Source organism: Neolamprologus brichardi, chromosome 23 (assembly GCF_056152115.1).
Source record: "Neolamprologus brichardi isolate AB-2024 chromosome 23, ASM5615211v1, whole genome shotgun sequence".
Taxonomy (NCBI): Eukaryota; Metazoa; Chordata; class Actinopteri; order Cichliformes; family Cichlidae; genus Neolamprologus; species Neolamprologus brichardi.
In genome coordinates, this window is record NC_142125.1 from 17127000 (window position 1) to 17141867 (window position 14868).

General features: G+C 40.0%; 1 protein-coding gene across 2 annotated transcripts; it reads right to left on the minus strand.

The window, feature by feature from the left end:
• Positions 1 to 2304: 2304 nt before the first annotated feature.
• LOC102776620 (pinopsin-like) lies at positions 2305 to 9436 on the minus strand. Of its 2 annotated transcripts, none has more exons than XM_006802006.3 (4): positions 8809 to 9436; positions 5387 to 5712; positions 4743 to 4976; positions 2305 to 2894 (listed from the first exon to the last, which is right to left on the minus strand). In XM_006802006.3, exons 1-4 carry the CDS (start codon positions 9182 to 9184, stop codon positions 2643 to 2645), a joined length of 1188 nt encoding a protein of 395 aa, XP_006802069.1. In that variant the 5' UTR covers positions 9185 to 9436; the 3' UTR covers positions 2305 to 2642. The 2 variants fall into 2 exon arrangements, with proteins under 2 accessions (XP_006802069.1, XP_035768524.1); XM_035912631.1 differs by having other exon boundaries at positions 4743 to 4997.
• Between the last annotated feature and the right edge of the window lie 5432 nt (positions 9437 to 14868).

Here is a 14868-nt window from a genome sequence, read left to right on the forward strand (position 1 = left end):
TATTATCATGCTGTTTACAACTACATGAATGTACTATTGCTGTGATTTATTACTGTTACTGAAGGTCCGCGTCTCCGAACCGTAGTAAAGGGACCTCTGGCTAATACGGTGGGTTCTGTGTCGGCTCGTAGCCGAAAAATAGCTTTACTTTGTTGTCTGGGTCAACTTTGCTTGCGAGAGACAGTGAGAGGTGTTGAAAGGCTGCTCCAACAGAACTTGTTGTTTTTGGAGGAAAACACGAACACGGTGTGCAGTCGAGTCTTAATAGCTTACTTACAACTGGGCTCGTCAGGCACTCTTCTTGGCTGCAGTGGTTATTATTATATTTACATGCTTCCAGCTCCCGTTTTTGTTCGATGACAGCTCGTACTTTTCCTTTTTCTCCCTCCCTCGCTCACAGACACATAACGTGTATCGCAGTCCATTCTCCCTGCAGCACGGACTACACTGCCTATGATGCTACATTCTTTAGAGCTATACCGGTAGCATTCTCCCTATTAGCTTAGCACAACAACAACAAAAAGGCCTCTCTCACCCAGGAAACACGCAGAGAGAGAGCGTCACCCTGTAACCATGGCAACCGTAAATGGTAAATGGCCTGTATTTCTATAGCGCTTTACTAGTCCCTAAGGACCCCAAAGCGCTTTACATATCCAGTCATCCACCCATTCACCCATACATTCACACACTGGTGATGGCAAGCTACATTGTAGCCACAGCCACCCTGGGGCACACTGACAGAGGCGAACACTGCCACCTGGAACAACAGAACCTAGCTGTCAAACAAAACCCAAACAGGCCTGACCCGCCACAATATGAAACAGGAAAGTACCGCCGTGTAATCCATTTATTTCAACAAAGTAACTGTATTCTAAATACCACCTTTTTAAGCGGTAACTGTAACGGAATACAGTTACTCATATTTTGTATTTTAAATACGTAACGGCGGTACATGTATTCCGTTACTCCCCAACACTGTATATCATGTCAAACAGGGGCAATCCAGTAATGCTGCACTAATGAATTAGACTAACTATTCACTTTAGCTAAAGTTATTAAGTTAGCTAAAGAGTTGGGATGCTGTGTAAGACATAAATAAACCTAAAATACAATGGTTTCTACAGTCTTTTTGCACATTTCCCTACTGTAGGGGTCTCTGCAAGCACACGGGGCTCTGAGAGGGTACAAGATGACAACTGTGGAATTCTATTGGAAACAGTCAATCATATTTGTTTGTCAAAGATGAACCCAGGGCAAACTAAGCTAAATTAGCATAACAGTTACTGTTAGGCTCTCATTTGTTTACATGATGCTTTTTCTTATACAGGTAATACATTTATTACCAACCTGAGAGTTTATCCACCTGTCATTTGACATGAGGAATGACTTCTGAATAGTGTACTTAATCTGTGTCCCGCTCCAGCTCAAGATGCTGTAGGTCCGCTCAGTAACACTCCGCAGGTAGAACGTAGCTCTATTAACCAGCGCTCGATTACTAATCTGACTGAGTCAAAATCATTTAATGTAAGTGATGAATTTTCTAATGTGACTTTGTTAAAGTGAATTGTTAAATGTTGTCATTTTTATGCTTACCATCTCTACATTGTTTTAACTCTGTGATGAAAGGAATTCTTTGTCCCCCTCCCCAGATTCTCGAGGTTCTGGGTGGGAGCTGTGGTGTTTTATCACAGGCACATCCTATCTGGAAGATCTGTTTCTTGTGATGTTGCTTCCTGCTTTTATGACCCTTTTGGTCAGCAGGAGGTCATACACACACATTCTTACACACACACACACACATCTACATACAGTGCCAAGAGGGGTTACGAGGGGAGGTGCGTGTAAACTATTGTGTATTGTGTGAACTGTTTTCCCAATAAAAGACAGCAAGCAGAGGCCGTCGTTGGGGTCATTTCGTGGTAGACACCGACGAGGCCTCCCTTGCAAGTAAATTGATTGATCGATCGCTGACTGTCTTGTTTTCTTCATGATGAATAAGTCTCTAAACCAGTGGGGCTTGTGGAAACACAGACCCAACAACTTGTTTTAGTTGCACTTGCAGCAGCAAAAAAGAGACTTGGGCATTAAGACCAAGCATAAATTTGTAAAATCAGGCCTGTACAGTGGCCTTAACTTTCATTTCTTTGCAATAGCTCGTATCTTGTATTAGTGGCCTTCTTTATGGACAGTGAAATTGTGTAGTTTTCCAAAAAATAAATAAATAAATCAAAGGACATGCATGCATCAGAACTACTGATCATCGGTCATATTGAGCCTGCTAAAATTAAAGTCAGAGAGTCAAAGCAGAGCACAGCACTTTATTCCCAACACACCAACAGAACACAGACCATAGAAAAATACCCACAAATTAGTCATTAAAGTCTGAGGTTGAATCCAAAAACAGGATTTAACTCTTCTGTTAGATTAGTTTAGCGCACATTATTAAATCAATAATTACAGCAGCTGAATACGGTTGGCATCTAGGGTATGACCTCATCGTTTCCCAAAAAAATGAAACACATACAAACTGAGAAGTGATGAGTATGGGTGTGAGTATGAGCTGAGATGTTGGTGGTTGAAGGGTTCAAACAACAGACATTTGCTGGCCCCACTTTTCAGTGAACAGTCAGTGCTTAGGGCTGTCAGTAGGAGGAGATTTCAGGCAGTGGCAGGGGTGGCAGTGGCAGCTCTACGGGGTCGGTTTTGTCAGATTCTGCAGTGCTGATTCCTTCCACGTCCTGCACAATGGGTTTGGTACCAGATGGCCCGGCGGGGCTGCCATCCAACACGCGCCGGTTCAGCTGGACCATGGTGGTCTTGGAGGGCATGGAGGACTGTACATCCTCCGTCAGTGGGTGTTTACAGTGGAACAGGATCAGGAAGCAGCGGTAGAACTGACAAAGAGATTTGTTTTTGTTTTTGTTAATGGTTTTAATATAATATATGTCAATGGCAGTGTTGGCAGCTATTCTGTCTTAAGCTCCACCCTCGCTTACCCAATAACCTCATCTGAAGTTTGTTGATTAGTCAAATGATATGCCATGAAAGTATATTTTTTACGGTGTAAATGGGAGTTTGTGAGCTCTCCAGTCCAAACTCGCTCTGTATGATAATACCTGCTTCATTAACAGACAGATGTTGATGTTATCTCCAGGCAGATAGTCTCTTACTGAGCAAACATGATATTCACAAAATAAACCAAATGTTTCTTTGCTTTTCAGTGTAATTAAATTTCATTTGTTTTCTAAAAGAACTTGTAGCACCATCACCAGCCTCAACCGCTGAGACATGGCTGAGTGCATTCAGAGATGCTCTTCTGCATACCTTAGTAGTAACGAGCTCCTGTTTCCTTTCTAATTGCTCTAAGCAGTCTGGACATTCTCCTCTGAACTCTGGCATCAACAAGGGATTTTCTCCCAGAGAACTGCCACTCACTGGATTTTTTAAAAAAATTTTAAAGACTACTCTCTGTAAACTCTATAGATGGTTATGTGGGAAAGTCGCAGCAGTATCTGGATCTGGCTCCCACAACGTCTTTCTCCTTCATTCTAATGCTCAGTTTAAACTTCAGCAGGCCGTCTTCACCATGTCTACATGCCTTAATGCACTGAGTTGCTGTCATGTGACTCGCTGATACTTATGTTAACAAAGAGTTGAACAGATGTTCTTAATTAAAAAACAAGCAAAAAAAGCAACATCTGTTTTTTTAATTTCAATTGTCTTACTTTTTAATCTTCCATTAAAACTTTAAAGTGTAACTGTATATCTTTGTACATGTAGACTCAATTAAAATATTTAAAATATTTACAACCAATATAATTTCTATTTTTTCAGTTTTTTAGATATGTTAAGAATTTATTTTCGATTTTTCCTTCTTATTCCTTTAGAGCAGGGATGTCAAACTCCAGTCCTCGAGGGCCGGTGTCCTGAAATTTTTCCATGTGTCCCACCTGCAACAGACCTGAATACAAATAGCAGGTCATTAGCAAGATTCTATAGAACTTGACTGCATGCTGAGGTGGCAATTCAGCCATTTGATTCAGTAGAGTTGAGTAGAGTTAGGGGTTGCCACTTCAGCATGGAGCCAAGTTCTATAGTCTGGCTAAAGACCTACTAATTTTATTCAGGTGTGTTGCAGCAGAGACACACATGTAAAAGTTTCAGGACACCGGCCCTCCAGGACTGGAGTTTGACACCCCTGCTTTAGAGAGCTAGGTCGTTCAAAGTATGGAATATTTATTTGCTATTTAAAGTTCATTTTTTAAATACAGTTTTCAATAAATATACAATTTTGAAAAAAAGAAAACATTGTGATGTACTTCGTTAATGACATCATGTGTGTTTCTGTCTGTGTGTAGGCATCATACTGATGTAAGTTTGCACTGAGATTAAATTAAAAAACAATTCTGCCACACCTCTCTGTCTCACTTAAATTAAATATTCAAAAAGAAAAAAAAACATGAACATAAAAATGTTCATTTACTCATTATGTTTATATATATGTTTAGTTTTTTCTATGTATTTTTTTAATATGTATAAAATAAAAGTTGAAAAAAAATCACAAAATCTACATTAAAAATTAGAAAATATTATTTATTCATTTTACTTTTTTGGTGCATTTTTTAATTTATTAGCATTGTTATTTTCTTCCTCATCAGTGTGTCAGTGCTCCTACCTACGGTACTGACAAATTGTATTTTAAGCCCTGTTGCTACCTGATAACAGCTCAGTCCAGCACTCACCTGTTTGTTCATGAGGATGTAGATCACAGGGTTGATGACGGTGCTGGTCTTGGCAAGGATTGAAGGGATGACGCTGGCAACAGGGCTGATGAGTCCTGGCCGGCCAAAGGTGGCCATCATGGCAACAACGCCGTATGGCATCCAGCAGATCAGGTAACACACCACCGTGGTGATGACCATGAACAGAATGTGAAACTCTCGCCGACGAGCTGCTGTCCGCCTGATACGACCCACCTGACAGACAAGATGAAGGGACTTTATTATAAAAACATTTTCAAAAATGTCCCATCAAAATCTCATGACAGGAAAATAGAACATAAATAAGTATACAGAAATAATGAAAGATAAAGACAGAAAAACCCCTGTCAGAAGCAACAAAGCACAAATATTGTAATATTTAGGTAGTAAAAATACCTTTAAAAGTGTAAATACCTAAAATAGCAAATTATAAATGAATAAATTGAATAATGTAAATAAATATGCAAATTTAATTAAAGGAAAAAAATATATGTAATATACACATATATATATATATATATATATATATATACACATGTCTACTAAAAACTATTTTAGTTGACGTTATTTTATTGAAAATATAAATTATAAATTGAGTTGCCAGATGTTCAGTATCTGTGAACCACCTGTTTGACAGCATAGAGCAGGCGACTGTAGCAATACACCATGATGAGGACGGGGAGCCCAAGGCAGAACACAAACAGACAGATAATGTATGAATGTGAGCGAGGTGAATCCTCAGTCCACGACACCGAGCAGCTCGTCCCCGCCCCCTCCAGGCCATAACTACTCCAGCCCAATAGGGGGGGCACTGTCCATATCACCGAATACAGCCACGACCCCCCCACTGCCAGCAGGGGTTTTCTGTAGTCCGCCGACCGCTTGTTGTACACCATCAGAGTGCTGTAGCGGTCGTAGGACAGGATGGACAAAGAGATCAGGGAGACAATGCCTAAGAACAAAGACAGGAAGTGATCAGATTAACTTAAAAAAAAGGACTCATCTACAGTTTGGAAATAAAGAAAATACATCCGTTAACATGCAGAAAAATTAATGGACTCCAGCTCAAGTTTAATCCAGCAGCCATGAGCAGATTAAAAAACAGAATAACTACAGGGCTACAGTAACCTTAGTAAAAACAAAGAATAAGAATGATAATTCCACAGAGAGCAGCATTTCAAAAACATATACTGCATAAAAACTGTGATCTTCAGCAGTAACCATATTGGTACGTTGCCTTGGAACTGGAAATGACTGACTCTTGTCAGAAATTTAAAGGCAACATAAATAAAGGAATTACCCTGGAAGTCCACTTACCTGCCGCTCAGTCTAGAGGGGCAGGTAAGTGCAAATCATGATAGTGTGGAGGGGTCACCACTACTTCAGCTTTCACATCTTCAGTACTGACTCCATTTGAGCTCTGTGCAGTAACTAAATCATGTTTAGCATCAAAAATTGTAATTTGAATAGATTTGCCTTAATTCTGCTGAGACTATTTACAGTGGTCAATGTTAAAAAAAAACAGTCATAAAATTTGATATTTATTTTTCTTTCTTTCTTTGTAGTAAAAATCTGTAATGTGAGACATAATATTTGGCATCTTCCTGTTTGGTGCCTGTTCCTACCCCAGGTCAGCCTGTTATTTTTTACCTTCTTTACCTGAGCTGGTAAAATTAGTTGTCTCAGTGAAAGTAGGCTCCTGCTCTCTTAACATTATACCAGCATACTTGTTCAAAAAATGTCTTTCAGCCTAACAGCTACTGTGGTCACTAAAATCAACATGTCACTGGTCTTTGGTTAAGTTCCTGTTTATTTTAAGAATGTTCTTATCCACCCACTTAAAAAATAAGCTGACCCTTCTTTTCTTAGCAGCTACATACTCTTCTCTAAATTACTGTTTACTGCTAAGATTTTGGACAGCTGTTCTGGACAAATACAGCATTCTGGATAGTTTTCAATCCAGCTGTTGAAGAGCTCATTCCACTGCAACATGTTTTCGTAGAGTGTGCTGCGATGCATGAGAATGTTCTGGTCTGTTGATTTTGGACGTGACCTCTGCCTGTTATACTGTTGACATCACATTATGCACGATAGCCTAAGAAGCTGGGTGGGTGGATCAGGATCTGTTTTGAAATGGTTTTCTTCATATCTGTCTGAATGAAGCTTTTCTGTGGCTGCTTGTAGGTTAGGGTCCTCTTCCACTTCTCATTGTGCCAAAAGGTTCTGTTTTGGGGCTTTTACTTTTTCTGTTATATCTGCTCCCATCTCAGCACATGTTGGGCACTTTTAAGGGCATTACTGATCAATGATATGTCGATGACATTGAGTTTTATATCTCTCTTAAGGCCCAAATGTTTCTAAGCTACAGAGTTTGCAGAGGTGCTCGGCTTTACCAAAGGTTGGATACTGACATACTGACAATTTTCTCCATCTAAATGAAGAGAAAACAGAAGTTCATGTAGCAGATTTGTCTCTGCATGAGCAAGCACCAGCGTATATGGGTGAACCTTTATATCCATACATCCCCCATAGGTCCCTGAGGTCATGTGATCTGAGCCTACTGTCTGTGCACCATACAAGGCTAAGAACTTAAGAGCTTTTTCCAACAATGGCCCCAGACTGCAGCACTCTTCCTCCTGAGCTTTTTAAAAAAGCAGCTGAAAGCTTATCTTTTTAAATATGCTTCTGGATAACTGTTTGTCTTTATATTTTCAGCTCTTTTGCTGTGGAGCACTTGAAAGGAAAATCACATTACCACAATAATAACGTTTTATGTCCTTACTTGACTTGATGCACCTGATCTGCTGTTTGGTAGACAACCTGTCACTTTTTTTTTTACTGTAACCCTCAGCATCATTTGAAGCTATATTGATCTACTGGAAGTATAAATTGAGCCTCCAGCTGCTATATTGTCCAGGCTCTTTAGAGGGGATGTCACCATGGCGACCGGTAAATTGGAGCTTTATCAAAAGAAAAGTTGGAAATAGAAAAAAAACATAATCTTTTTCTCACTATACCCAAGAAGTCCTTAATACCTCAACAGTTTATCAGTAATTAATAATTTATTTAAAAGAAAAAGTGGCTGCTGTTGTGATTTGGTGCCATAACTGACCCCCCCCCCCCCCCCCCCCCCCCCCGCATTGCACTGATAACAACTTTCAGGACTGTCATTGCACTCTGCACAATCATTCCCTCAGGTGTGTATTTATTATTGTTGTTATTGTCTGTTTACTGTTTTTAACTATTTCTTTTTTTCTGATGGGCGTGGTTTAGATGCCAATCTAAATTTGTTGGACTTGTTAACAACAACCAAGGTTACTAACCAGCCAGACTGGACTTAATCCATGTCTGTGAAACTGAGCCTATACAAGTCTTGAAGCTGCAGCTCCATGTAGCTCAAACTGAACCCAGGTGAGAACAGAGCAGGTAACAGTCCACTTCCTGTGGTCTGATTATTTTCTGTTGTGTGCTACATTTAATAAAACCACCCAGAGCTGATTCTGATCACATTACCAGAGCTCATGTGTGGGTCCCCTGAGGTCCCGTGTTCGGGCAGAGGTTTGTTATCTGCAGCAGGCAGCTGCACTTTATCTGCATCTCCACCCACTTCACGAAACATGGCCCACGTGACCCCTGAGAACTCAACAGGTGGGAGAAGAAAACACCAGGATCAAACCTGTGCACTGCTCAAATGTAAAGCGAATAAAGTGCAGCTGGATCCACAGAAAACATGAAATAAATAAAGCTGTAAAGTAAGTAAACACTGAATAAAATCAGCAGCATGAAAAACTAGAGGACCGCTTCTTAAACCTCTGAAAGCTGCATAGAGTCTGGATGGAGACTTTTCAAAATAAAGTGCAGAAACATTGACATAATCTTTTCACTTTTGCTGTTTATAAATAAAGTTTAAAATTAAGTTAAACTGTTTGTTTCAACAGAAAAACTTTTTTTTAAGTTGCTCTTAAAGGAAGCCAGTGATTGGTCAGCTAAGACCGGTAACCTGACAGAGCCTCTCGGGCTCTGAGGCTCCAGGTGTACAGACACTTACCGAAGCACGAGTTGACGAAGCCGTACCACATGCAGCCGCGGCGGCCGTACAGCCAGCGGCGCTGCAGGCTGGAGGCGAAGCTGAGGGTGGTGCCGCACGCGCACACCAGCATGTCGCTGACGCTGATGTTGAGCAGCATCATGTTGACGGGCGTCCGCAGGCTCTTGAAGCGGCAGAACAGCACCAGCACCAGCAGGTTGTTGAGGAAGCCGAACACCATGATGGAGCCGAGGCACACCGACACCACCACGTGACCTCCGCGCGACAGCCGCTCCAGCGGCGCGTCTCTCCACTCCTCGTCCCCTTCCTGACCCGGAGCGGAGGAAGGCTCGCTGAGGTTAGAGGTCAGGTTGAAGCCGCTCAGCTCCGAGAACATGTCCTTGTGCTCCTCCTGCTCTCCTCCGAGTGGATCCAAGTCAGCTCAGCTTCTCATGGCGCCTCCGCGCTGCGCTCTGCGCCATCCTCCTGCTGGAGACCCCCGCTCGGATCAGGCTGTCTGATAATCCCCGGGCAGGGAGGAGTCCGAGGACCCGCTGAGGAAGAGCAGAAATACTCCTCAGAGCTCCGAGCACAGCGAAACACACTTTAAATACAGAGGGGAGAGAGAGGAGTGACGACACAGAGAGGGAGAGTGAGGAAACTGTGTTTAACATGACAGGAGGCAGAACACCTGAGAACAGCTGCCTCAGAGCAGGCGTTGTGCCAAAAATTCATTTTTGCCCTTATTTAAACATTGTAAATGACTCGTTGGTCTGTAATCTATTAAACACATGTCAAACATTTCTCTCATGAGTGATATCAGCTCATTTTGAGAAAGGACATGTCAGGGTAGAAACTGCGATCTGTTTTTGGCAGAGCGACTGTTGAATATCCTTCTTTTATGAAGGATAAAAAGGAAAAAGCAACAAAAACAAAATGTAACAAAAGTAAAAATGTCTTTATCAAGAGAGAGCTGACCAACAGGAAACACATGTGATATCACAGCTCTAACAGGATCATTTAAGTAACCAAAAAGGACTGGACTGATTATAATGTAGGTACAAAATAGGTCTGAATGACTTTAATTTTTTAGATTCACCGCACAGTTCAACTACTGCAGTAATGAATACCAAATAAAACTTTATGCTCGGTGTATGTGACGTGTTACAGGGTCTAAAAATATCAACCAGAACACAAAATTGACAAAAGAAAAAAATATTAAAGCACAGAATTAAAAATAGAGTAAAATAAACTATAAAGTGTTTGCAGATATAAAGATGCAGCAGTGTTTTCCTGCAAGTATGGCAGGGCCACAGCTCAGTGAGAGTGTCAGACTGAGTCCCAGTCCCAGTGTCATACATGAAAATAAAAACAATACTTAGTTTTACTGATGAAGATTTTATGGTCCAACTAGTGAAGACAACAGCATTTCATAATCTGCTGCATGATTTAAGTGACTTTGATATTTGTAAGTAACCAGTTTGACATTAGTATTCACCCCGATGTTCAGCAGGTTTGGCTTCCCAACTTCTTTCAGCTTAAATTAAAACTTAAGTTTGTTTTTTGGTGTTACGTGTCAGTTTTTATTTAGCTGTAAATCCCTCCTTTTTTGTTCTGAGAAATAAAAGTTAAGACTGTAAACAGATCTCTCCTCTCTTGCTCTGGAGTTCAGCAGTGTGCTGTCTCTAAAACACTTCTCTTGTAAAATGTGTTAGTTTTCATAGAACAACAGTTAAACTTGCTGTACATTAAACACTTTTTAACTCTCACACTCTGACAGGTGCATCAGCGGAAGTTTGAGGTTCCCTTTGAGATTCTTGTGCTCTTTGACATGCAGACTTGCAGTTAAAAAAAAATCATATGAAAACCCTTTTCAATCAACTTCTCTACTGTCAGGTATAAAAGTTGACACTTCAGTCATTTAAAAAGGAATCTTCTGGTTGGTTTTCAGGACATCTTTCTTTTCTTCAGAGTAAACAGCTATTTTGAATTTTCAAATGTCTAATGTGGCTTTATAAAAATAAATAAATAATAATACTAAGGGTGTATGTGCTAGTTTTGGTATTGCAATAAACTGGAGAAACATGTGATTGATGACATTCTTCTGCCATCACCCAGGATGAAAAGGAAAGCGTGTCAGGTCCATCAGAACTCACCTGGTCTCTGAAGAAGACAAGCTGATGATGAAGGGGAAATCTCCTTCTTCAGTTTTATCCTAAAATCTTATTTTCCATGTTTTTAAAATGGTTCCGTTCAGATTTCTGAAATCAGAACTCGTCCAATTTGTGTGATGCGTTGGTAGGCGAGCCGATGTTTAACTCACCTGAAAATTGAAAGAGGGTCCAGAGGAGTGTACTATGAAGCCAGGTTCATGGATTAGCGAGCCATGTCAGGCTTAAAGTCAAGTTTCTGTGTCACCAAACTGGCTCTCTTTTTACCTGGATAAATCACCATGGTAACCTATGCTGGTCACATAACATGGGCAGGAGCAGACCTGACGTCAGTGTGTGCCTGACCTCTGTATCCAAAAGCAAAACTGAACTCTTTTAAAGATTGGCAGACATGAGTCACTATGTAAAAGCTGCTTATTTAGAAATACAACTGACTGTGTAAAAACCATTACATTGGAATCTTTCACAATAAAAGTAAAATAACAACACAAACTGTAAAATTGTGTTAAAAAAATTAAAAAAAACTGCTTGTCTTTTAATAAGCATTTCAAAAGACATAAACTGAGATAAACTTGTGAAACTTGAGATAAACATGCAGTTGCCCCCCCCCCCCCCCCCCCCAAAAAAAAGCTTAAAAGAACCAACTCCAGACTGACTCAGTCTTTAAACACTGTAATGCATTGAACTTGGTTTTTAGTGACTGTCAGTCTAATTTTACTCAGATGAGGTGGATCACAAAAGCAGGAAGTCCAAATACCCATCATTTTCTTTAAAAATATAACCAAGGATGTTGGCCTTGGCAGAGGATGTTTGTGTCAGGTCTGAGGAATCCACAACTGCAGAACTGCAGAGAAGTAACTCAAATGCCCAACTGAGCCTCATTTCCCTGAAGTATCCATCCCGTTTCTGAGAATTCAATGAAGGAGAAAACAACATGGCCGACCTCCCCAAGCAGTTCCATCTGGGGAGCACAGCTGTCAGCACCTCCAGCATCCAATCTTCCAACCTGATGAAGGCTGATAGCTGGAAGACATTCGGATTGGAAACGCTAATAGAAAGAGGCGGTCCGCTGAGGAGCTGCAGAGCAAGGCATCAAACTCTCAGCTGAATCACACAGAGAGTGAAAGAGCAGAAATAGATGACGGTCACTGTAGACTCCATTATATTCATCTCTCCTAAATCATGATTCAAACAAGTAGAGAAGGAGAAGGATGAGGCGGGAAGGGGAGAGTCCACAGCTGCCAGCCATCAAACACTGACATTTATTTTCACACCAACTCGACTAATCAGGTTAATTTTATGTTGTGCCTGCAAGTCAGATCAGCTGGAGGAAAAAGGACAGGAACTCTCGTTTGTCTTCATTCTCACCTGAAATCAAGCTGCTGCTTCTTCTGTGTGGCTCCTGATGAAGCTGTTTGATGGCGACATGAGAAAATGTCCGGTGAAGCAACAAGCAGTATCAAACAATATGAAAACACCATCAATAATTAAAAACAAAAGAGCTTTAAAAAAAAAAGGGTTAACCTTGCGGGACACCACTTGAACTTTCAAGAATTAATGGTTCTCCTTTAAGTCTTGAACAATATTTTCTTTGCAGTCGGGCTGACTGCATCAAATGTCTTTTTCATGTGTACAAACACAACTCCTACAACCCCTCATTTACTACTACTGACTTTTTATTTGGTTCTTTTAAAAATTGACCAGAGGCTAAGGAAGAATTAGAGTGCATTTGATTTTTTAACCAGATCCTCCTGCAAACTGACCAACTGTAAAGAGGCTTGAAGTCTTTTTCCATCTCTAAATGCTGATATTAGCTATGAAGTAGCTGGGTGAAATGTAAGGTTTTCTGATCAATATGAAGAGAGAAGAAATCGATTCAACCTGCCAATCAACACAGTTTAAACAGTTTCATGTTTCCACTGAGGTGGACTTACCCTGAGAAGACCATTGTTCTGATCCTTTATGAAACACAAAAAGCAGGACACAAGTACTGGTAGCAGGCCAAGTCCACACAGCAAATCTCTGGAGTTAAATATTCTGGAGTTAGGCATAAAAGTGCACAAGAGTTACATTCCGGGAGTTTATTTTTCACCTTATACTACAGTCAGTGTTGGGGAGTACTCTAAAGCGGTGTAATATTTAGGTGTTTATTCACTGGGTGCTAAGGAGTCTAATTCAACACATTGCCGGTGTTGTTTGTCTGTTGACCGTTACCGCGCCTATCTGTGTTTCTTTCTTGGACTCCGACATGTAGGAGGTAAAAATATTTTATTTACTTTGGAATTTTCTGTGAGTGTAGTGATGTTATTTATATATATATTCAGTTACATGGATGCACAAGTAAAATATAAAGTTAACTAACTGGCACTACATGTGTTTTCTGTATGTTATGCTGATTTGGAGATAGCAGCTAGGCTAATGCTAGTCAAAAGTTAGCTAACTAACTTATCTTACTGTGTTTTAAGATACACTGTAAAATCTAATTAGTTCCCAGAACTCAAAAAAAAAATGAGGAAACTCGTTGCCTCAAAAAAATTGAGTAAAGCTTAGCTAAAAATGACTAAATTAGGACAACTTATTTATTTTGAGTACTCTGTACAAGCTCATTTGTTCCCAGAACTCAAAAAAATTGGATCAAGTTTACGTAAGATGACCAAGTTAGGGCAACTTGCTCATTTTGAGTACACTGTACAACCTTGTTAGTTCCCAGAACTCAAAAAAATTAAGGAAACTCGTTGCCTCAAAAAAACTAAGTAAAGCTTACTTAAGATGACTGTTAGGACAACAGCCATCATTGCAAGTCTGCAGTATTAAGAATAACTTGATATTTCTGACTGTACAATACTAATTGTTTACCTACTGACAAACATTTCAAGTTCAACTAAATGAAAAAACAATTTGTGGTAACCTGAATATGATTAAAAATAATTAACAACACTTTTTGTAATGATGTTAAAATGAGCCCAACTTTTATTTTCAAACACAACAAAGTATAACAGCCAACATACTGGACACTGTTCTGCTGAACAAAAAACAATTATATTGCCATCACTGTTATAATCTTACAATGAAACAAAGTCTCAGATGTAATTATTCTGAAAATAAGTTTAGGCCTACCACAAGTTTGTTTTGTACTTACATTACTTATATAATCAAAATAAAATATCTGTTGTTCTGTCACAAGTGCAGTCTCTGATTTAAACAACACATTTGTTTTTCATTCCAACACATGAGCTGGAATGTTGTTACTGCCTGAATGACTATCATGGATCAAGGTGATCCAAATGTAGGTGCAAAAGAAAGTCTTTAACTTCCCTTAAGTACAGTGGCAGTGGATGTGGGTTGGAGATGCAATGAGCTTGAACCTGCAGGTGACCATCTTCACTGACCACACCATCTGTGATGGAGGACTCATCTCTCCTGTTGTCCTGCAAGCAAACAATCATATTTTTTGGAACATGAACTTAATTGCTTTTTTAAAACATTTTTTTCTGCATTTGGTATAAAATAGACTCCAATTTGGACAATCTCAGGCTCCCTCCCCACCGGAGAGGTGACATTCAATGTCCCAATTGTCAGTCTGGATAGCCGTGACCACCACCCAACATACAATAATGTCATGAAAGCATCATTTTAAAAAGGGCTATGCAAACATGGCCAGTAACCTTCATTCTAATGATGTGCAAAATGATTTGGGCACAAAACAAAAGAAAACTTGCAGACTTCACTATTTACAGTGTAGACCCTCTAAACTAAGTTTGGGGGATGTGATCTTTCAAGAAATGCAGACCAAACTGTTGTTGTTTGTTTACTTACACAGCATGTCTTGTAGAATTAACTGGAGTCACCAGCAACAGCACAGACATATCTCAAGTCTAATAACAGAAGACAGGAAAAGATGAGTAAAGAA

Excerpts from the sequence above, each read along its gene's own strand:
- LOC102776620 (XM_035912631.1), bottom strand. The coding sequence starts at position 9,184 with ATGTTCTCGGAGCTGAGCGGCTTCAACCTGACCTCTAACCTCAGCGAG. Across the intron at positions 5,713-8,808 it reads CTTCGTCAACTCGTGCTTCG|GCATTGTCTCCCTGATCTCT; the intron begins GTAAGTGTCTGT and ends CTTTGTTCTTAG. Across the intron at positions 2,895-4,742 it reads ACATCCTCATGAACAAACAG|TTCTACCGCTGCTTCCTGAT; the intron begins GTGAGTGCTGGA and ends TCTCTTTGTCAG.